The sequence below is a fragment of the Pseudopipra pipra genome, chromosome 8 (genome assembly GCF_036250125.1).
Source record: "Pseudopipra pipra isolate bDixPip1 chromosome 8, bDixPip1.hap1, whole genome shotgun sequence".
Taxonomy (NCBI): domain Eukaryota; kingdom Metazoa; phylum Chordata; class Aves; order Passeriformes; family Pipridae; genus Pseudopipra; species Pseudopipra pipra.
The window spans coordinates 4,937,381-4,959,733 of record NC_087556.1 but is presented as its reverse complement, the minus strand read 5'-3'; the positions used below and the strand labels follow the sequence as shown (position 1 = coordinate 4,959,733).

Genomic DNA, 22,353 nt, shown 5'->3' with positions numbered 1-22,353 from the left:
TCGCCTTCCTTGTGATCAGAAATTCCAGTCCCTGGCTTCCCACAGTGTGTTTCCTGATAATTTCCTTACTTTTTTTTTTTTTTCCAGCTACTCTTCTTTTAATTTATGCTGTGAAGTCTGTATTATGAAAGCATTTGCCCTACTTTTTGCTTTCTTGTCTCAAATACAAGGTATTAGATAGCTTCTCTAGGTATTGTGTACAAACTGCATTTCAGAACAAGAATATTTCTCAGTTACTCCAATGTATCCAAGAATATACATGTTACAAGGTATAATCTTAGAAAAAGCATCACCCAGGCAGCAACAGAGAAAAATTCTGGTTCAAAAGCCATTTGCCAGTGGTAAAATACCCAGAAAGATTCCTAGAGAGTTGATTAAATTGAGCAAACAAACATCTTGCCTGATCCTTTGGAAAATACTCTTAAAATCACAGAATGCTTTGGATTGGAAGGAATCATCTTGTTCCATCCCCCTGCCATGGGCAGGGACACCTTCCACTATCCCAGGTTTCTCCAAGCCCCATTCAACCTGGCCTTGGACACTTCCAGGAATGGGGCAGCCACAGCTTCTCTGAGCAACCTGTGCCAGGGCCTCACCACCCTCAGAGAGAAGAATTTTTTACTCTTACCTAATCTAAATCTACCCTCCTTCAGTGTAAAACCATTCCGAGTAAATCTCCACCTTTAACAGATATCACAGCATCCATATTCCAAGGGAAAAAAAACCAACATGCCAGCAAACCCTAAAAAGTGCACACACTCATAGACTTATTTGGTATTTAAGAAGCACAAGCTTTAGTAAAACTGATGGTAATACTTTGATGACATGTTCCTTTTTTAGCACCTTTGCAATTATTCTGTTATAAGTGACTGGCTCATTACAGGTCAATATATCAAAATGATGAGACTTTCGGGGATGTAATGGAATCACAATTTTCACAATTTCTAATATTCTGAGGAAGTTCTTAGTCTGCTTTTTGCAGTAATGCAAGAAAAAAAAGTCCCCGCCAATGCATTTGTGTTAGCTCTCTGTAAACTATCACCAAAATCATTAACCACGTGTATCATGACAGGGAGTCCACTTCCCTTTTGGAGCCCCCATAACTTCTGGCACACCCTGTCTCACTGTACTTGGTGCCTGACATTTCTAGCTGTTGAAATATGCCCCTCACACACTGGAAGTCTGATAAATCTTTGGGTTGTTTATCTTTTGTTCCCTTGCTTCACACTTATGCAATAAAGGCTGTGATTAAGAGGATTAATGAAAATGTCACCATTTATCACCCAAAGCTCAATCAGTAATAGGAAAGTTGGACCTTATTTGATTAATTACATAAAGGTGCAAAAATTCTCACATTAATAATTCAGGACTTGGCTGCAAAACGCTAGAACTCTCTGAGGCCCTAAATAGCAAGGTTCAATGTCTTAAAGTTTACATATGCTTAGAAGTATATGCTTGACTTTAAGCTAATTTATTGAATTAATTTTCTTAATTCACTGGTTTGACCCCATTAACTCTCCATTAAACACCCATCTACCAGCTCCAATACATCCAGGAAAAGTCACCTGTCCTTAAAGGCCTCCTTCCTGCCCGTCACCTCTCAATGGCTGTTGGCAGACTGTTTCTATTAGAACATAAAGCATTTGTGCATCATTCCTGTGCTACCTTCAACTTTAGTAATAAGTCCAAATGTCCCTCCCCCCAGATGCCACTTACCACCTTTAGGTAAATCATCTTTACCTGCTGCATGCTATCTGCAAACAACCAACCCACTGGAGAAACCCCTGGCAGCAGAGGGCTTGTAAGGTGTAACCAGGAAGGCTGTCACATCCTCTTGCCAAACAGGTCACTTTGCCTTCAGCACAGAAATGAATTCTAACTGAAATGGGAAAGCAGGGGTTTAGACCTAACTCTCAGGTCTACCAGCATTAGATTTGTGCTTCACAGAATCACATATTCTGAGTTGGAAGGGACCCACAAGGATCATCAACTCCAGCTCTTAAATTAATGGCCCCTACAGGGATCAAACCCTATTATTAGCACTGTGCTCTAACCAGTTTCGGGCATTAAAAGTTTGATTTTTAAACAGCTGCAGGGAAAAAAAGCATCTCTAAGTAAAACGAGGATGTGTATTTTTTGATTTGGTAGTTAGATTAGTATTGCTTGCTACAGAACTATCTCACCTCAGATTTGCTAAAATCAGCAAAGTCAGCAATTGGATTGTTAAAATGGATCCATTAAGATCTTTGGGTTTAACTCAACTGCAGCAATGAAGAACCTACTAAAAAGGAATCTCCACTGCCCAGATCTCATGGATGTGCCACTAATTAAACCCTGCCTGAACAGGCAGGCTGCACGCTGGGCTCTCTTGAAAGTGAGAAAGCCAGACAGGAACAGGGGAGTACTGAATGGGAATTCTGAACCACACAAACTGAGGATGCATAGAAACTGGGTAGGTTTCCTCTCAAAAACAAAGCATTAACTCATTAATTAAGGGCTAATAAAAATTTTTAAAAGTGTGATAAGACAGGAGAGTTAATTTGTCAAGGGCAGACTGATTATAGAAATTAGTATGGTAATGTAATGAAAATCCACTTCCCATTCATAAATATTGATTGTGCTTAAAAGAGTTTATCTTATTTACAAAAATGTCATTCCAATCTGCTGATAGGTACATTTTATTCCCAAAATGCTGACCAATAGTCTACATCCATATCTCTATATGCCAACTGCTTCACAGATAGATATATGCTCCTGGAAGCAGAAAACCACCCTCCAGTTCTGTGTCAGCAGATCTCATCTTCCAACAGGATCCTGCATCCCAGGGATGTGTTTGCTTATGGACACAGCTAACAGACACTAAACTGGAACACAAAAACAGATGTGAAGATATACTCTCAGTTTTAGGGCCTTTAATTGGTATTTTGACACAGATGTGATTATATAATGATACCGTATGATTATATGATGGGTTGAAGAAGAATAATAACAGCAAATGTGCCAGTGAAAAAGTGACAAGCCCTTGACTGGGATCTTACATCTGGGGATGAAACTCCTTAGCATTGAACTACCTGAAACAAAAAACTTCCACAGAAGAGAATTCGTGTTTCTTGCCTTCTGATTATGCTCTGAAGAAGAATGATAAAAGATTCTGCTCTCTTCTGACATCCCAAAAATTAATAAAGATGTTCTGGTTATCTGTCAGCATGACCTCTACACATGCAGTAGGGAAGTTTTGCCACTGTCAGAAGCAGTTTTGTTTTTCTATAGCTCAGTAAAATCAATATTAAAAAACAGGTAATGAAGGATTAAAATGTTATATTTATTTGGTGTTTACCAGCCTGAGATTAAAACTGATAGAAATAGAAGCAGTGCTGAGAATACTTAATTCCTTGCCTTTGAAGGTGGTAGAAAGAAATCAGGATCTTCCAGTTGACAGGACTTTGTAAATGCAATACTTTGATATGTAAAGCAAAACGAAATGATTGGTAAATACCATTTTAGATTAAGTTGCTATCAGACAGGAAACTATGGAAATGTGACTTTGGATATCAAATCTGAGGGGGGGGTTGTTGGTTTTCAGAGTTCAAGTAGTTTTTTGCCATGAGCCTTAGCTCCAAGTAAAAGATAAGAAATGTTAAACTATGTAGTCCTTATGTACTGGATGTTCAGATTTGATTACCAAATACTGTTATTTCCACTGTGCTGGGTTTTACAAAAATTTTGCAAACAAAATGAAAAACCTAAAAAAAAAAATTCACTTTTAAGTGAAATTCACATTGTTCTTTCACACTGTTGCCAAAATGGCATCGTAATTCTAATGGCATTAAATGAAAAATTATTTTTAACATATGTATAGCTTAAGCCCCAATTTCCTTATGAAAATGGCACCAATTGGTTTAGAAAACCAATGGTTTTCTAAATGAAAGGAGTTAATTTAGATAAAATTTACATAGGCATTCTTAACTGAGTTTATGGTCACTGATTTTGAGTTAGCTAAATTCACTTATCTCCATTTTAATCCAGGCTCTGTCATTGATTCACATGACAGAATGATTCTTTCTTTTTCTCTCCTTCTATAGTTTATCAGTGCCATATATTTTCCCAACTCTGTGGACCCAGATATTTCTTGGACTCTCCAAAGTGCTACTGAAACACAGCTGAAATAAATGCTACCTTTGAAGCACCTAATTTCTGTGATGGATTAGGAATTCCATAAATTGGGCTGACATCCATTCAAACACATTTTCTGGGTCCAGCTCTTGGGTAAATAGGAAAGGCTCTAAACCAACAAACTAAGAAAATATTTATACTTATATTTAAAATAACAAAGGTGCCAATCCCAAACTGCTGTCATTCCCACTCATAGTAGTTTCATCACATTAAAGTGGCAAAAAGCTATGAACTCTTCAGTGAAGGTAGTTTAAGTGCATTTCCCTCACCCTTACTGTTGTGCAATGCTATCCAGAGACAGGCACAGCCTCTCTGGGAAGGGTGCAGAAACCCTATATTAAGCAAGGAATGCCTGGACCCAAATTACCATCTATTCAAGGTTTTTTTTCTCCGTTGTAGCTTTTAACTTCATTTAAAAAGAATGATCTCTTAGGGAGAATTCATCTTCAATAGATGTGGATTTCCTGCACTGGAAATCTTTGTATTAACTTGCACACCTGCTTTTTGAACAACACTCTATGTCCTGCATGCCTTTGCTGTTCTGTATCAACACCTCACAACACTGATGTGCTGTCTGGAACTGTCCATTGTTCATGGCAGATTCAACCTTAGAAATCCTAATTCCTAGAAGCCAGCACTGTCATATTGCAATATAATCAAAACTGAAAAACACAAGGGCAAGAATTAGGCAATAGGCCAAACCATCAAATGTATGTATCAGTAGATCTGCAGTCAGTGCTATCAGATCAAACCACAGAGAATATGATATATTTGTGCACAGAGAGAAGAGATGAAGCACACAAAGTTCATTTCATCATCGCCTCCACATCTCCTATTAAATCTCTCAGCCTCTGCTTGGAACAGCTGACCTTTAAACATTGCAGTGAGAGATTTGCATCTGTGCCAAAAGACAAGATAATCAGAGGATTCTTCCCTGCTCCCATTAAATTCCTTTTTTAATCTCAAGTTCAGCCAGCCTATCACTCCTCCTCTCAGAAAGCATTACATCTCTGTGATAGATCAGCTCAGAACAGCTGTCAGCTTTCCCAAACACTGAATTTCTAGTTACACAGGCCTTGCTTTTCTCCCCATGTAGATGTGACATTTCAGTCTCCCTTGTTACCTCTCTTTTGTTAACTTTTACATATGTGTTATCTCAACAGCAGAATTTGGGTTTGTCTTCAGTAGAAGTGAACCACAGGCCAGAACAATCTATTCTCTGAAAACAGACATGTCTTACAGGAAACCATAAGGTCCAACTGAGTCCCTGAAGGCTTTTCATTATTATTTTGTCTTAATTTCCATATTTTAAAATAGTGTTTCTATTGAAAGCTAATTTTAAAATGTCTTAGAAGTCAAGACTCTTAGAAAATGTTTCCATATAATCAAATATGTCAACTAGATTTCCAATACAATTGTAACATTTTAAATGAAATGGTATTTCAAAGCAAAACCTAAATATGTCAAATCTCAAAGCACTTAATTTTCATATTCTGAAATATTTTTTTCAAAATTGCTGCATCATAATAAGGAATTCCCACTAATACCAAGCATTTTCTAACAGAAATATATCTTTGGGGAATTTGTTTTAGTCAAGGCTCACAAAAAAAACTTAGAGTAGAGACAGAGTCTTAACCCAAATCTGGTTGCCTTTTTCATCCTGCAATATCTTCTAGTTTTTCAATGTCACAAAATCAATATGCAGACTTAGAAATATCTGATGCAGTAGATGAGCAATATAAGGCACTGTAGCCTAGAACAACCTCCATCTGAAGAATGTTTAACGTCACCCTTGCTACTCACGAAAATATTTCAGCAGCTGAGTGTTCATTCCATATGTGGAAATGTCCAATATCACAGCCAAAGTGGGCAGTTTAACATGGGCGGTCTGGGGATTTTTTTTTTACTATGTAACTAGGACTGTTTCACTTCCTCCATATACCTGAACACAGTATTCCCATTTACAGCTAAGAGATTCTGGTTTGTGCATTTCTTGTGCAGTCATGATAGTGCAAAGATGTTGACCAAGGTATCTCAAACACTTTGCCACTATTTGAGCTTTTTCAATACTAGTGCTGTCCACGAGGCACCAGCTAATACTGCTGCTAAGTGTGGCTCACATCCCAAGTCTGTGCACTTTTTAACAGTAGCCAGAACCTCAAGGGTAAGAGCAGAGAGCAGTTAATAAACTCAGGAGAGAAAAACAAAAACAAAAACGAAAAAAACACAAAAACAACAACAACAACAACAACAAAAACCAAACTCCAAAACTACAAGAAAACAAGGAAGAAGATAGTATCTTTAGTTGCTACTATTTCCGGAAATATTATTGCCCCAGACCTGGTGTGGTCTTCAGTCTTCCCATCGCTCTGTTTTACACCTCACTGAATTTACACACACGCTTCTGAACTGTATTACTCTGCTATGTCTTGAACCAATTTTTAAAGGAAGGAATGTAGCTTCCAAATGCTAATTCAGAAGAGAGGTTTTTGTAACAGATATTACTCCTCAAGCCGATTTACAAAGGTCACTGGCCTATGAGGGTACTGTTTGTTTCTTAAGTTACAATATGAGCAGTGAGTCAGAGTAGTGAGCAATTTAGCTTAGCACAATTAACATTTCATATTCAAAGAGGGGGAAAAACAGTACCTTCTTTCTCAAGACCTACTGTTTCCATTAGAGAAGTTTTCATTTTCAGATTAAAATAGAAACCACAGAAAATATCTCTTGACATTTCAAGTAGTACTTCTAATTTCCATATCAAATACACTGTTGGATTAACCTTTGTGAGGAAATGAACTTTTGTTTTTATAATATCCAACTCAGTTTATTGTATTTATATACAAAACACTTTCATAACCTATTCTTCAAACATCCTTGATCTTTCAAAAACAGATTCAAAAACTGCACCAAAAACCAGGATATGCCTGATTAAAACTGCTATATGAAGTGTAAGAAAATGCAATATAGTGTAGATCTCAAAACAGACCAACAGTCATCTCTCAAGGTACAAATCATCTCACCCCACTTCAGCTGTCTAGAAATTAGACATCCAGACTTGACTGATCATTTAGTCAGAGACAGGCAGTAAATGTAAGCAAGAGAAATCTTTGGGAATTCTTTACCTTGGATTAAGAGTAAATGGGGTAAATAAAGTCTGAAGTTGAAAAAAAGACCTACACAATCAAATCCCAGAATACCTATCTGAATTTTTCAATTTTGAAAAAAGACAACATAAGCAAAATGATGAGAGGAGTGATCCTGGTGGGTGGGGGGACAGGCCAGCATTCTCAGTACAGGTTCTAATCTGAGCAGACAAGTAAATGCTCAAACGGGAAACAACACAAATATCAATGGTTTGGTTTAATTAAAAATGGACTTACAACCTCATCTTGTAACCTCAAAATCATTGCATCACCTATCTTACCTATCACTGTTGGACTTGCTGGCTGCAGTACTAAAATGGGGGGTAAAGGTGACTGGAGCTCTGACTACACAAGTACACAGGTGTTTGTGGCCCACATTCAGAATCTTATTTCAATTTTACCTGCAATCAGGTAAAATACCATGAAAGGAAAATTAAACACAGATGGTTTTATCAATATGGCAACAGCAGCATATTTATAACTGAGCCACAGAATAACAGTATAGGGAATACCACTATGCTGATTCAATTTATTGCTCGCTGATTATTTTGAGAATGCAGCATTATCTCTTTATTACAACACGTTGTCCTGACTCCACTTTTAAATCAGCATTATCAAATTCATCCTTGGTGCAACACTAAAATCATCAGCCCAGCTCAACAGAGTTGCTCTGAAGCCTTGTGTGTGGAACACATTCAGCTGAACGGGATAAAGTTGAGACATTGCTTTTTATAAGAGCAAACTTACTGAACTTGAACTCATGACAAGATTCGGGAAAAGCTGCATTTTTTTAAACACACTCTTTCCTTCGTTTGGAGAGCATTAAACTTCAGCAGTCATTACATACAGGTGATTTCACAGCACTTATCTTCAAGTGCCAAAACTTGCCTTTATGTGATGAAAAGGAAATAGTCATAAATCTTCCTTATGCCATAAATATCTTTTAGAACAGCAATGTTAAAATAAGCAGAAATGGACAGCCCTATTTTCATACATGGAAGCAATGGAAGAATAACCTCCCTGAGGCTGCCAAGACAGAGCTGGACTGTTGATTGTACCGTACATGGAGTACTGAGATCTGGGCATGTAGATCCCATGACTCCTCCAGGCACTGAGGTGCCTGAATAACCAGTAATTCTCAGATGATTCAGGTAGATTAGCACCACTTTTTTCAACCCCAGGAACGAATCAGCAGGAAACTGGGAGAAAGCTGAGAACCATAAATTTCCTTGTGGTCACAGTGTCTGCATTAACTTTTTATAAATTTTTATTTACTCATTTTTTACCAAGTTGTTCACTGTACTAAATAAAAGAACTAATGAAGATTTGCAAAGGATGTCACAGTATTACATATATGTGACAGACCTCAAGAGACTAGTACTAATCAGGAGTAAGATTTTGGGATTGTCATATAAACTTTCTGTGAAAATTGCAGTTTAGTGTCTGGCACCATCTCAGAAGACACACTGTCAGGAATTTATGGATGTGGAAATGGAGTACATAAAGAAAGGGAGCCTATAAGAAAGATGGAGAGTGCCTGTTTACAAGGGGGAATGGCTTCACACTAACAGAGGGCAGGATTAGACTGGATATTAGGAAGAAATTTTTCCCTTTGAGGGTGGTGAGGCCCTGGCACAGGTTTCTCAGAGAAGCTGTGGATGCTCCATCCCTGGAAGTGTCCAAGGCCAGGTTGGATGAAGCTCTGAGTAACCTGTTCTAGTGGAAGATGTCTCTGCCCATGGCAGGGGAGTGGAGTGAGGTAATATTTAAGGTCCCTTCCAACCCGAACCATTCTGGGATTCTAAGATTCTAGGAAATATCTTGAATGTATTGAATAGCATGCACAGTTCTGCCTTACCACCTCACGGGCTGCAAGGTGCTGGAAAAGGCAGAGGGAAGGTAGCAGGGTGATCCTTTTACAGCTTCCAAGTAAGGAAAATTTTAAAAGACCAGAAATACTTAACTTTGAAAGCAGACAATTGAAAGAGTAAGTGGCATGGAGAAGGAAAATAGGGACTGCTGCTCATTGTCTCTTCCAATACAGGAATTCAGGGACAGCAAAAACCATGTGGGGGTTTCACTTCTCTACACAACACATGGGCTGCGAAATTCTCTACCATGGGGTGCTAGAGATGTCAAAGGTTTACAGTGGGCTCACACCCACATCTAGGGTGTTTTACAACCAGAAAAAAAAAAGACAGTCAGAATGTAAATGGGTTTTTCTTTCAGCTTTTGTTCCCCAAGACAAAACCTAGGGATTGCCAACATCTGAGCTGGTTTTCACCCCTCAGTGCTTGCAAGCAGCTCCACTACATCCCATGTTCCATAAAGGCTACTTCCAGCTTACAAAAGAAAAAAAAAACACCTTTTTTATTCTGATAAACAAGGTATGTTGCATTTAACAACATGGGCAGTCTTGCTTGCATCACTGGCCTTTGGCCTATCACTAGGTGCCCACAAACCATCCAACTCCTTGGATGTCACAACTACATGTAGATGGTAAAACTGCTTTCACAGTTATACTACAACTTCCTGTCTCCTCTACCTCACCTACCAGCCTTCTCTGACACAGTTAGTCCTCTATGCCATTTTTGCAACATTTCTTTCTTAAGCTATTTAGCTTTTAAAATATTTTACCTACACCCATTGTCTCTTAGTATTCCACAGCCAGGTACATGCCACCCATGGTCCTGCACTTCAATATCAAACACTTCCCTGGCAAAAGGCTGGGCAGCTGCCCCAAAGGAGACAAGTGATGTTTATATATTACCATTATAACAAAAAAAAATGAAATAAAAATTAAATAATTAAATAAAAGGATAATAGAAATGGCAAGGATTCAAAGCCAGCTCATCTCCTTTTCGACCTGCCCTTGATTCTTGCAGAATCAGGCTCCCTGATTTGGGGAGCACTTTCAGCTAGACCTGATTTCTACAGCATATCCATTTCCCATGGCACCATGTTCAGCTGGAAACCAAGCCACAGACATATCTGCCACTTCTCAGTTCTGAAATATGTGTGTATTTCTGAAGGATGTCCACTTGTGAAAACCACAATTAGTCAGATCTATCTATCCATTATATTCCTTGACAAATTAAAGCAACAGTGCAGTTCTCTAGTGCAACAACTTATATTCCCATCTTAACAGGTTTTAGGCCACTAAAACCCAAAATATGCTTCCAATTTACTGCTTTAATGTATTTAAATGCTATTCCATTTTTATCAATTTAATTGGTGTTACACTTTCCACAAAACAGCTACCATAACCCCTTCCCTTAGAGGATGCTGCTTGAAATGACTGAATTTTTCTTAAAAATCAGATAAATCTGTTTATCTGTACAAAGCCCCTTGTGGCCACTTGCTTAGTTGTTTATTTTTTTCCTTTTTGTTTAGTTTTACCTGTGATAGGCTCACAGTTGATGGATGCAGTACAACTATCATCTAATTAAATTGCTGGAGAGTTTAGCAGTTGATAAATACAGTTTATCAAAAAACTATCACTCAAGCTCTCACTCAGAGATACTGGTAAGTGCATTAAACCAATGTAAGCAACTTTTAAATAAGACAGTTCAATTTTAGTACATATCCAGAAGATAACTTCCATTTTACTTTATGATAATTTTCAATAGCAGAATATGATATAAGCACCAGCAAAGTAACATTTGGAACAACTAATTCAACAATAGGAGTTGGCACAGTTGTGTACAGTCTCTCTGAAAGCCAGGTACTTAAAGCATTTTTAAAAGTATGTTTTCTTCAGTGTAGGCAGCACATTGAGTCACAGCATAAATATAACTATGCACACATCCACACTGTGTATTTACACACACAGAAAGATCAGGCTGTGGGGTAAGAGAATTCCTTTTTTCACAAGAGCACTAAGGATATTTCTCTTCTGGGCAGTCTCATGTTCACAGGCAGCTGCCCCATGGCCTTGCAGATTTTCTAGGCAGAGGATCTGTGCAGCCACTGGTCCCTTCAACCACAAACTGGCCCCAGCTATTCCAGCATTTGTGAAACAAATTCAAACCCACCAAGGGAAATGAATATTCCATTTTTTATAGGCTCACATCTTCTAAAATGGATAATGATTTGGGTATTTCAGCTGACCTGGATTCGGGTAGAAATTCAGTAACATTATTTGATCTTCAGAGATCACCTGTTCTTTTGATGGTTTAGCTTCAGTATTAAAAATCTGAAAACTGACAATTTTGGGTTTGTGTTTTAACTTTCATTTGATTTTGCAGCATGGTCAAAATGAGACACTCTTGTAAATCAAAGAATAACAACCAGTCTTATTCTGTAATTACATGACTATGAAGAGAAACATAAATGCAATACCATACTTCTACTTTAGCTTCTACCTATTTGTCTTTCATTATCTGTAGATCACTCAAGACTAATTAATTCTGAGCCAAACAGTTTTCATAAGTAAATTTTTAGCCACAAAGTGAATTCATTGATTTTTCCCATTTTTGCATTACTGCACACAAAAGCACCAAAAGCTCACAAAACCCCACAAAAATTACCAATGCATTCCTTACATACTCTTGAGATAATATTACTGCAAATTCCTGACTTCAGTATTCCAGTAATGTTTCAGGCTCCAGTTTGAATGAGTTTCTCAAATTACAATTCCACACCATCGAATTTCTATGCAATGAAATCCTATATAACCACAAAGCCCTCTGTCTTACTGCAGCCATTATATAAAAAAATGGAGAATAAATAAATGGAGGCCATTTATTTATTCTTTCCTAAAATGCCAGCTTTAAATGTTTTATGATATCAGCCAGCAAAGGAAGTGTTTGGTGGCAAGTCATTTACACCATATATTCAAACAAAAAAAAGTGCAGTTCCATCAAACATACCTCCACAAGCCTGCTGGTATGTTCTCGAAATATAGCAGCATATTCCTTTATTTCTTTCTCTCTTCCATTTTTAGCAGCTTCAATGAGAACTAGAAGTGGAACAGTGGTATCTAAGAAGGAGTCTGAGATGTGATCTATAATGGCTTTACGGAGCTGCAAAAGAAAGCATTACATTAGTACCTGCTAACTGGGCTATTTGTTAAAGTCTACTATAATTACTGGCCATTAATATTTTATAACATAAACATCTACACACCGTATTTCTGCATTATTTGCAAGATTGGGTGTCTGAAACCTACTGCAGCTGCAATTTATCTGTTACACAGAAAGCTGTATTTAATTTTAGGGACAATTGTAATATGCCACTACCTAAATATGCATGTTTGTAAGTGTAAATGTCTGTGTGTGTGTGTACAGACACACGAAACACTTACAACATATACTAGTTTTGTTGAAATCAAGGGAGCCAAACAAATATTCTCCTTCCTTGATGACAAAATCGACTACTTACATGATTTCACACGTGAAAAATTAGTTAGTTCAGATCTCATGTCTCCTGGGTACTGTCCCTTGTAACTCAGATGCCAAGGGAGAAATCTATTTAATTTTACAGAGAAGATATCAATTTAATTATGTTTGCACTCCCAAAATAGTCTTCATCACACGTTTTCATAATTGTAAAATTACCCAAATATTTTCTTGTTGGGAAATCCGACAGCAGAGTCTGATTTGCAAGATGGTCGCCTTCGTGGTAATTATGTCACTGAGATTACTGATTATGCCATCTGATAACGTATTAATAGAGCAAGAAGAACTATAAATGAGTCTGAAGTTCAATTTTCTCTGCTAAAATTAATTGTTCTTGAACTTCTTACTTAAATTATTAATGAAGTGTAACATTCTGCTACAAATTATCCCTTTTAAATCAGGTTTCACATAAGTTTATAACTGATCTCCAGGACGTTACAGCACTTAAGGAGTTATTCTGCATGTTATAAACCCACACATGACAATTATTCAATTTAATCATGGAACACTCGACAAACATACCAGTTGTAGCAATACATGCAATGTAACTAAATTATCAAGTTTGCTGAATTTCCTACTGCAAAAATGTTACTTTTACAATATACAGAAAAGATATTGATTGGGACAGAAAAGGAAACAAAGTATTTGGAAGCGCTGACAGGGTTGTTGCCAAAGAAGATGTTTTCACTCAGAATTTTGCCCCAGTGCACCTGTGTGAAAACTCAGTAGAAGTAAAGGCTCCTACCAATAGAAAAATGCAAAAACCCACAGTCTTTTTGATGCTGCTGTGCTTGTAGGTAGGGCAGTGACCATGCACAGCAAAAATAATAGCAGAGAAATCTGTTGATTATCACAACAGGATTTGGATATGAATTTCACCACTACCTTTGAGATAGCCTCACCATCTAAAGCCAGCTCTCACTGACTCACCAAGGGGACAGACAAATCTTCCAAAAAACACACATGTTTGGAACGGTTTCTTTGTCTTCTAACTTGCTGCAGCCTATTCATTGTTATATGCTATCTGGACACACTGTATGTTCTGAAAGGAACTTAGAAAGACAAAGGCTATGCGATTCCAATAATTGGATTTTTTACATTCTCAGCTTCATTCAGGCTGGAATTAAAAAAAAATAAAAAAAGTTATTAAAAAGTTTTGAAAACTTTCACTAGTAGGAAAAAATATGTTGAACCTCCAGTCCTGATAAGTTACCTGTTAAAATTTTTCTGCTGGAAAGGCCCAGATGAAGAAAACAGACATTTTTTTCCTGTTTAAAATTAAGTACATGAATGTGACGTTGAAGAATCACAGTTTAAAACTTAAGATTTCAATTTACAACAAAAAGCAACAAAAACCTGTGGAACCATTATATCCATGGCTGATGATTCATTATCTCCAAGAGAAATATTTTTGGGTTCTGCACAGCCCAGGCTGTAGGACTTTTGCAGCCTTAGTGTATTATCTGAAGACCAGTGACTGTAATAACCTCAGTCACATTTGTGGTGAGCTTGAGGCATCCAATTTCAAACCAGCAGCCTAATTTTATCTCTCATTGCATAATTCTTTGCTATAGCTTTTTACTGGTTTGCCTGGTTTAATTAACCTCTCACATATAAATTATCACTATTATTTTGTTCTAAGAAATCCACTATCCTGCAATTAAACAGCAGATCGTGCCTTCTTAAAAAAAAAAATAATAAAAAATAATAATAATAATAATGCTGTGTCTTTACTGAATACAAACAAGTTTGAAATTATGTTCCAGTTTCAGGTCTTCAAAAGAAATACATGAAGCTGAGATTTTTCAAAGGATGGCTCACGTAGCATTAAAGAACCAAGAAATGCAACGTAGAACAAAAGAGGGGAAAGACAAAAGAAAAAAAGGAATATCTGAAGCAAGATTTTATTTCTTTTCATCCTAAGCATAACTGTTTTCATGACTCAGTAAGTCTGACTCTGGCCACCTCTAGAGCAAAATGCTAACAGCAAACCACATAGGGAGGCTTACAAACGGACACAGGACAGCAGCAGCAGTGCTGGCAGGCAATGCTAGGGAAGTTATTGTGCTATAATTAAAACTTTTCTCACATTTTAAGTGAAAGAGACACCATCACAAGAGGGAAAGCAGGGGAGGATGATGCCTGACAAACAGTTTTATTTTTAAGATGCAAGGTCTTGTTCCTACCCTTTGAGCAGACTGTAACAGAAGCAGAAGCATGGGGAATTTTTGTTTTGACATCAAAGCGCATTAAAAAATAATATAGAAAGATGCTGTTTATAAAACATGGGGCATAAGGTTGTTAAAAACAGTGGAAGGTAGAGAAGAAAATGCCAGCAGCTGTTTACAACACTATTAAACATCAGTATTCTGATGAGTACAGAAAACTGTGTTTGCCTCTATTTGCCTCTTGCCTCAAAAGACTACCCTGGCAAAAGTCCTGGACAAACCACAGATCAGTTATTATTGAGGGACTTCTCTTTCCTGTCTCGAAGGGATGCCAGCAAGGCAATCTCCTTTGTGTTCAGGAAAAGCTATCCATGATGAAGAAGGAACATCGAAATATAAGAACATCCTGAGGAATAACATTTATAAAAACAACCAACCAGCCAAAACTGCAGCAAACCATAGGAGAAACATCTGTGCAGTCCATTCACGCTACACTGGGAAACAACTGGGAGGCAAGAACCGAGTATGGTAATTTTCCATAATTAGAAATTAGAATGAATAGGCAATTCCTTCTTAAATATTCATACAGCTCTACGAGGAAGGAACAGTGACCTAGGCAAAGCTGCACACCCAGAAATGGCATGCACATCTCTGGCACAAAGCAAGTAAAAATCAAAACAAAGCAGAATAGCTTAAAATCTCCACAAGTAGTGGCCAAGTTCTTGAAGTGAATGCAAATAACTTCCCTCGAAAAGCCAGAGACCTTTCACAACTTCCAGGATACACTATTACTGAGGTGGCTGCCTTTGCCTTCAGGTCTTGTCAGACACGAGCCCTCTTTCACCCCACTTCCTGAGGCCTACAAAGGTGTTCCAAAGGGGGCCATGGCACAGCCCACAGTCAGGCTGGTGCCTGGGCCAGCATCTGTGTGACAGTTCTTTTTATTGGGTACTACTGAAGAGACTCCCAGAATGCAAGTTCATAAGGTTTGGTGTTTAACCCCAGTTTTGCAGAGGCAATGCCAGCAATGACTGAAAGCAGAGCGCACACCATAGGCCCAAATCCACTGTGAGTGACTGACGGAAAACCAAAGAGGATACACAGTATCATTTTTTTAAAAAAAAGGTATTATAAAAGCTATAAAGAGTAGAGCAAACAACAATTTTCATGTTTCTTGTAAAATTGCTGGGAGACAAAATAATGAATGCTCATAAGTGAAAGCAAATAAGGTTCTATTGCAATATCTGCTGGCACAGAACTCACAATTTCATGTTTCCCAGATCAGGAATTAGGCATGCAGTAAGCATCCTTCCTAAAACAATTCTTATGCAATTCACATGTATGAACATAAAACAGGAGACAGATGAAATATTTCTCATAAATACTTTCCAGTGGAAAATGTCAAGAAGCCACAGAGCTATTCTGGTTAGAGAAAATTACTGGTTCTAGATTGGCTATAAATTGGGCATAATTACATTCAGCCTGAACATTTTCCAAAGGTTTACAGAAAGACACAAATTGGCTTAGTTAACAGCTTTTAACCACTGTAACAGAGTCAATAAACTGTTACAAGCTGGAGTTTAATTAACTCATGGAAGAGATTGTAGGGCAGAATGGGATTGTTCCTAGACACACTGAGCTCATGATGCAAGTTGCCAGGTCTCTGCACTGAACATACTTTTGACAGAACGTAAGCAGAAATTGGACAGCTAGTTAGTAACAAATATACACATATACCTATAATATATATTTATTTGATATTCATCTCATCTTTCAAGGCTTCCCCTGGCTTATTATGGGAGCAGGAAGGAATTTATTCATCATTTTGAAGCACAGGCTGGCTTGTAAGACTGTACACGAAGTCGGGAGGGATATTCTTCCACCAGAGGGTTGTTAAATAGCCACAGCCAGAGGCAGGACCAAAACAGTGTGTGCTCATGTTCTGTGCAGCCATGAACTTTCCTATAGGTGGGGCAGCCTGGCTGAAATAACTACTGGCTTTCCAGCTTTCTTTTCTAAACTGGCACATGATACACCTTCAACAAAATTTACAATTTTTCTCAAAGAAGTTTCTGGCAGAGAAAAGATGTTGTGGATTTTGGTCCATGTCTCACACTAGTTTTAGGATGCTAGGATGCAAAACAGGTGGGTGGACTGTGGACCAGGTATTCCAAAGACCCTTTGTGCTGTAAGATTCTCACAACTGTAAAGACTTTGACATAGTGACTCCATAGTTCCTTCATGGTGTCTGTTCCAACAACCAATAATAATTTAAGCTTATTTAAAATAAAAAGAATCTTGATGTCCAGAGTACATTACTAATATATATCTATAGAAAATATATATTTAGACATGTATACATGCAGAGATTTGCCTATGTACAAATATATCTTCAGCCAGTATAATTTGGATTTTTCCCAGAGTTTCAAAAACTAGTATGTGTATATCCCATGGAAAAGTGCAACTATCTTCAATATTTTTTTAATATGGTAAAAAAAAACCCTCTTTGTTTTCAAAATGCATAAACTGAAAATTGCAATTTTGAAAGGCATCCTTCAAGACCCTTTTCTACCTCTTCCTTTCCCCAGATTGCTCACCTGTCTGCGGAGGTCTCTTGTCTTCTTGCACATACTGTCTATTGCCACGTTCAAGGCATTATTTCTCACTTTCTTGTCAGCCTGTAATAAATGTGACAGAAAACACAAAGATGGTTAATTGTGATTTCTCAGCAAGCATGTTCTTTTTGTCCTCAGTTCAGCAGAGCATTTGGTAAATCATATATGTGTACAGATTTTTCAGATTTTAATACGTTTCAAGAGCCAATATGCACAGAATGCCAATTTGTAGTGATAAGTGTAATTTGTTGAATGAAAACATATGCTTTAGTAGCAGTCTATAGGAACAAAATTAAAAACTTTTCAACTTCTGAATTGCTGTAATACTCTTAGTGTAATCCGGGGTTACTTGTGGAAGAACATTAATAGAATTATTATTTTACTATTGATGTCAATCCATTATCACAATAATGTTATCTGTCTACAAACAAGTCATAAATTCAGATGCCCACAATGCAGTTTGGTAATGTTTTAGTTTGCAGCACTCATTATTTAATTCCTGGAAAACAGAATGGGGGAGTTTCAAAATGTCCAAGCTGTTGCAATGAAATGATGTTGTTTCATTGCTCATGAAATGGTACCTCTTCATTTAACAGCACATTCATTCTCAGCATCCAGAAGATTGAGTTCTTGTGATACTGGAGAGGTCTTAAGAGAATCAGTTGTACCCTTCCTAAACAATGTTATTTTTTTTCATTTCTACCTGTAGGCAAAGTGCTTATATCATTGTTAGCTATTTGAAAAGTGTAGTTAACACTTTTATTGGACTGCCCAGCATTTTTTCTGTACAATATCACCATAATAGCTCTGTGTCTTATAGCTGGTTGGGATATTTTTTTTCCCTGTTAGCAAAGAAACTACAGGAAAAACCAAAATGCCTGATGAAGTTTGTTTCCCTAAAGCAAACAATCATTACTCACTACCTTTGGACTGCCCTGGTCTGAAGGAAAGAACCACAAACACTGAAAGTGTCTTTACACAAAGTCTTAAGTCAGTGCTCAACATTTACAGCAAAAAGAACCAGATTCTCATAAATGCTGAAGAAATAGCTGTGTATACTGACCACAACATCTGGACTTCAGGGAGAGTACACCAGGATGTCTGTATTATGAACATGACTCTCCTGTTTTGTAAATAATATTAAAATTAATATAGAATTTGTAATATCTCAGTAGGCACCTAGGTGAAGCTACTAGATAACAAGGCCCCTTGTTATCTACAATAAATCATATATCAGTCAGAGTTATTTCCTTGCTAAAAAAAAAAAACAACCAAAATAATCTGTGAACAGAACAATATGCTTAATAATAATAAAGCAAAGACTAGAGATGATCAGGAAAAAACCTTTATATTAAAACTGAAAGAGCAATGTAATAAAATGAATGCCTTGAAATTATTAGTCTAAAGGGAACAATTACTTTAAAAATTGAGCTTATATATTCAGGGGGACTTAGAAATTCTCCTGTGATTTTTCTATTTCTGAAATTGCTTAAGGGTCTTGGAGAAAGGTCTGAACTTCACCTTAAAACCTCCAAGGAATCCCTAAAGGTAGACATTCACTTTTTGTATCACGGTAATGCAATCGGTTCTCATACCAAAGCTGGCACGGGAACAAAGCAAATAATGTCTCCTCTATGTTTTGTAAGTTATTGTAAAACTTGACAAGAAAACTTATCCCTTCAAAAAACTACCAGGTAAACAGGGCCAGTAAAAGCACTGTGGATACAACTCAGCTTATGCCTATGCATTTTCAGACTACAAAGATGGCACATCCTTTGAAAGCTTTATAGTCAGAGCTTATTTTCCACTAAGACAGAATCAATGTAAAATACTGGGATTTTTATTTTTTTTTTTAGTTCTCTAGTAATGTCTAACTTCAAAGGTGGCAACTAATGATACAACTGGCTCTAAACAAACCTAAACCTAAACCACTCAGTCAGTGAGTGGCATATATTGAACAGAAAACAAGGAAAAAAATACTTTATTTGCAAATTCTTAACATTGTCAATAGTCGATGTCTAGAAAGCAAATCTAACTTTAACCGAAGTTATTCTTCACCTTGTGTTTTCCCCAAGAGCCAAATAAGCTGTAAAATGCAGCTTCAGGCTGTAGAATGTGGACATTTCCAGAATGCAGGTAACCTCAGAACTGCAGACTCTCTTTCTTCTTCAAAGAAATTTAAACAGCAAAAACCCCACACTGCTGTTCACATAAATCCTGCTTATAAAGACTTTAGAATTTCTAAATTGTGTACAGTCCTTTCAAGTCAGAAGGACACCTGACTACAAAGTCTCCTGTGGGAACACTTCCAAACATCAGTGGCCTCGTGCTGAGTTCTCCAGTCACTCATTGGTCCCACGTACCTTAAGATGCTGAATTACTCCTTCAAGTTTTTATTCCTCTGCACACTTCCACCTCAGATCTGTACATGACAGTTAGAGTTCAAGATCTAGACTAGATGATTACACTTTTTAAGAACTGAAAAAGACCTGATTTAATATTTTAAAAGTGTCTATTAAAATGATGGCACAATGAAACTAAAGGTGATCCAAACACCCCTACACTGCTCCACTCTCCAGTGATAGAGCTCACAGGTCTGTATTTGCAACACTCTGCATCTACTTGTCTATTAACATTCTTATAACTGCTGTACTTCAAAACAAACAAGCCTATCCTGAAATAGTTCCTTCTTGTACAGGGTGACTGAATCAGGATAAGGGGTAGGAAAAATATGCAAACTATTCTGGGCCTGGATTTCAAAAATCAGGCAGTTGAGCTCTCTCAGTTTTCCTGCATTTACCTACTGTTTTTTTCTGTTTAATACATGTAATAGCAGTGATATGGCTCCCTTGTAAAGATTCTAAAAGCAATATCCTGCTCCTATTTCAATGCCTTTTTAAAATTTGAAACATTTTACAAGCACTAAGTCACACTGTTATTAATACTCCACTAAGTGAAAATAAGTATTTTTAATTAACACTGGATAGCCTGAAATAAATGCTGGGTATTGCAAATAATAACACAGGCCTACCTATTTCACACACTGGAAAACAACAGAAGTTGAATGACTCAAAAACCACATGAGCAGAAAATCTTTCCTGCTTGATTTTCATTTAAAACAATCCATATCTAAGGGCAGATTCTCATCTGACACAGGACTATCTCCCCACTGGTTTTAATGGACTTCATTTAAATCACAATTTGGGCAGGACTACTTCAATGATCACCTAATTTCTTCTAGTACTCAGGCTAATAGACATGAGCAAAATTTATAAACACTTATATAAAAAAGAGTATATAAGAGGATACAATCAGCCATAAGTATTAAAACAGCAAATACTATTCATTACATCAGTCAGTGAACACCCCCACTTTAGCCATAATCCAGAATTCAGTTACAACAGAGAACTGAAGTACTCTCATTAGCAGGACTAAACCAAACAAGTGAAATGGAGCCAGTTTATTTGGGTATGTACTGGTGATAAAGTAGTCACAAGGATTTACTTAAACCTTGCAAGGTTGCACTCCTTACAGAAATCACTTCTGCATCCCCTCTGAAGGTCCTGAACCTCTACTCTATATAGAGGGTGGGGAGAGAGAATTAATTTGGTAGGTTGAGGGTTTGTCTTGTAAATAGTCCCTCAAAATACTCATATTTAAAAACAAAAACAAACCAACCAACCAAGAACCCCAAACAAACAAAAAGCAAAAAGCAAAACACAAACTTCTAAAAGTAAATTGTAACAGGCCTTCACAAAGCACCCTGGATATTTTGGACATACACACCTGAGGGAGATACTGGGATTTCAAATATAAAATCAATATTTTTCAGAACTAGTCATACATGTTCTAAACCACATCTGTAGTCTCTAGCCTCTCCATGTGGTGGAGTAAAAAGGAGCAATTCCATGACGAGAGCAGATACCTGCTGAATTCCCTATTCCGGAACTGCTGGCGTCTTAGCTATAAACTTAAAAACTACTTTACTTTCATCCTATTCAGATATATTCATATATATATATATATATATATATATATATATACATATTCATATATATATATATACACATATTCATATATATTCACATATTCAGATGGAACTTCATCTTGCCTTCCTGGATTTACACATTAATCTAAACAAATATAAGCTGAAACAAAGCAGTGATACTTCACTGGAATGTTTAAAATTACATAGATTTTTAAAATCAAATACATAACTTTAAGCCATATTGTTCTCAAAGACTCTCCTGCAAATAGATTTCCATACGTAAAGACCTATGGCCCCCAAACACGTTTTGTTTCATGGGATGTGTCTGTTCCCAAATACTCATTGTACAATCCTGGGAGGAATGAACAGAAAAAAGAAATCCAATCTGCTGCCAGGACTTCCTTTGTTTATCACAGAATCACAGAATGGTTGGTTTGGAAAGGACTTCAAAGATCATCTCATTGCAATCCCCTGCCATGGGCAGGGACACCTTCCACTAGCCCAGGTTGCTCCAAGGCCCATCCAGCCTGGCCTTGGACACTTCCAGGGATGGGGCAGCCACAGATTTTCTGGGAACATGTGCCAGGGCCTCTCCACCCTCACAGGGAAGAAGTTCTCCCCAATATCCAATCTAAATCTGCTTTCTGTCAACTGTCTCCAGCAGCGTACCATGACTCTGGGATAAACATATTTTGATTTAGTTCCACGTTTCCCACGACAATTTTATTTTAAAAAAGACTAGCACATTTATCAAAATCAGTTCTCTATGGAAATATTTTTCAAAAAAAAAAGTCAAGCTAAAAGGTAAACACCAATCAATACTACAATAAGTTAAGAAATGTCAGAGCTCTAATTAAATGACTG

General features: G+C 37.2%; 1 protein-coding gene across 9 annotated transcripts in view; it reads right to left on the bottom strand.

Moving 5' to 3' along the window:
- The window catches only part of LOC135417813 (catenin alpha-3), a 438,645-nt gene that overhangs the window by 162,152 nt on the left and 254,140 nt on the right, over nucleotides 1-22,353 (bottom strand). For 7 of the 9 annotated variants that reach the window (XM_064662319.1, XM_064662320.1, XM_064662318.1 and 4 more), the window contains 2 exons: nucleotides 17,484-17,564; nucleotides 12,191-12,343 (listed from right to left, as the gene is read on the bottom strand). In XM_064662319.1, the coding sequence (XP_064518389.1) occupies nucleotides 12,191-12,343; nucleotides 17,484-17,564 (234 nt within the window). Of the gene's footprint in view, nucleotides 1-12,190; nucleotides 12,344-13,648; nucleotides 13,836-17,483; nucleotides 17,565-22,353 lie in introns of those variants that run through there. The other 2 variants (XM_064662322.1, XM_064662326.1) reach the window with 2 other exon arrangements.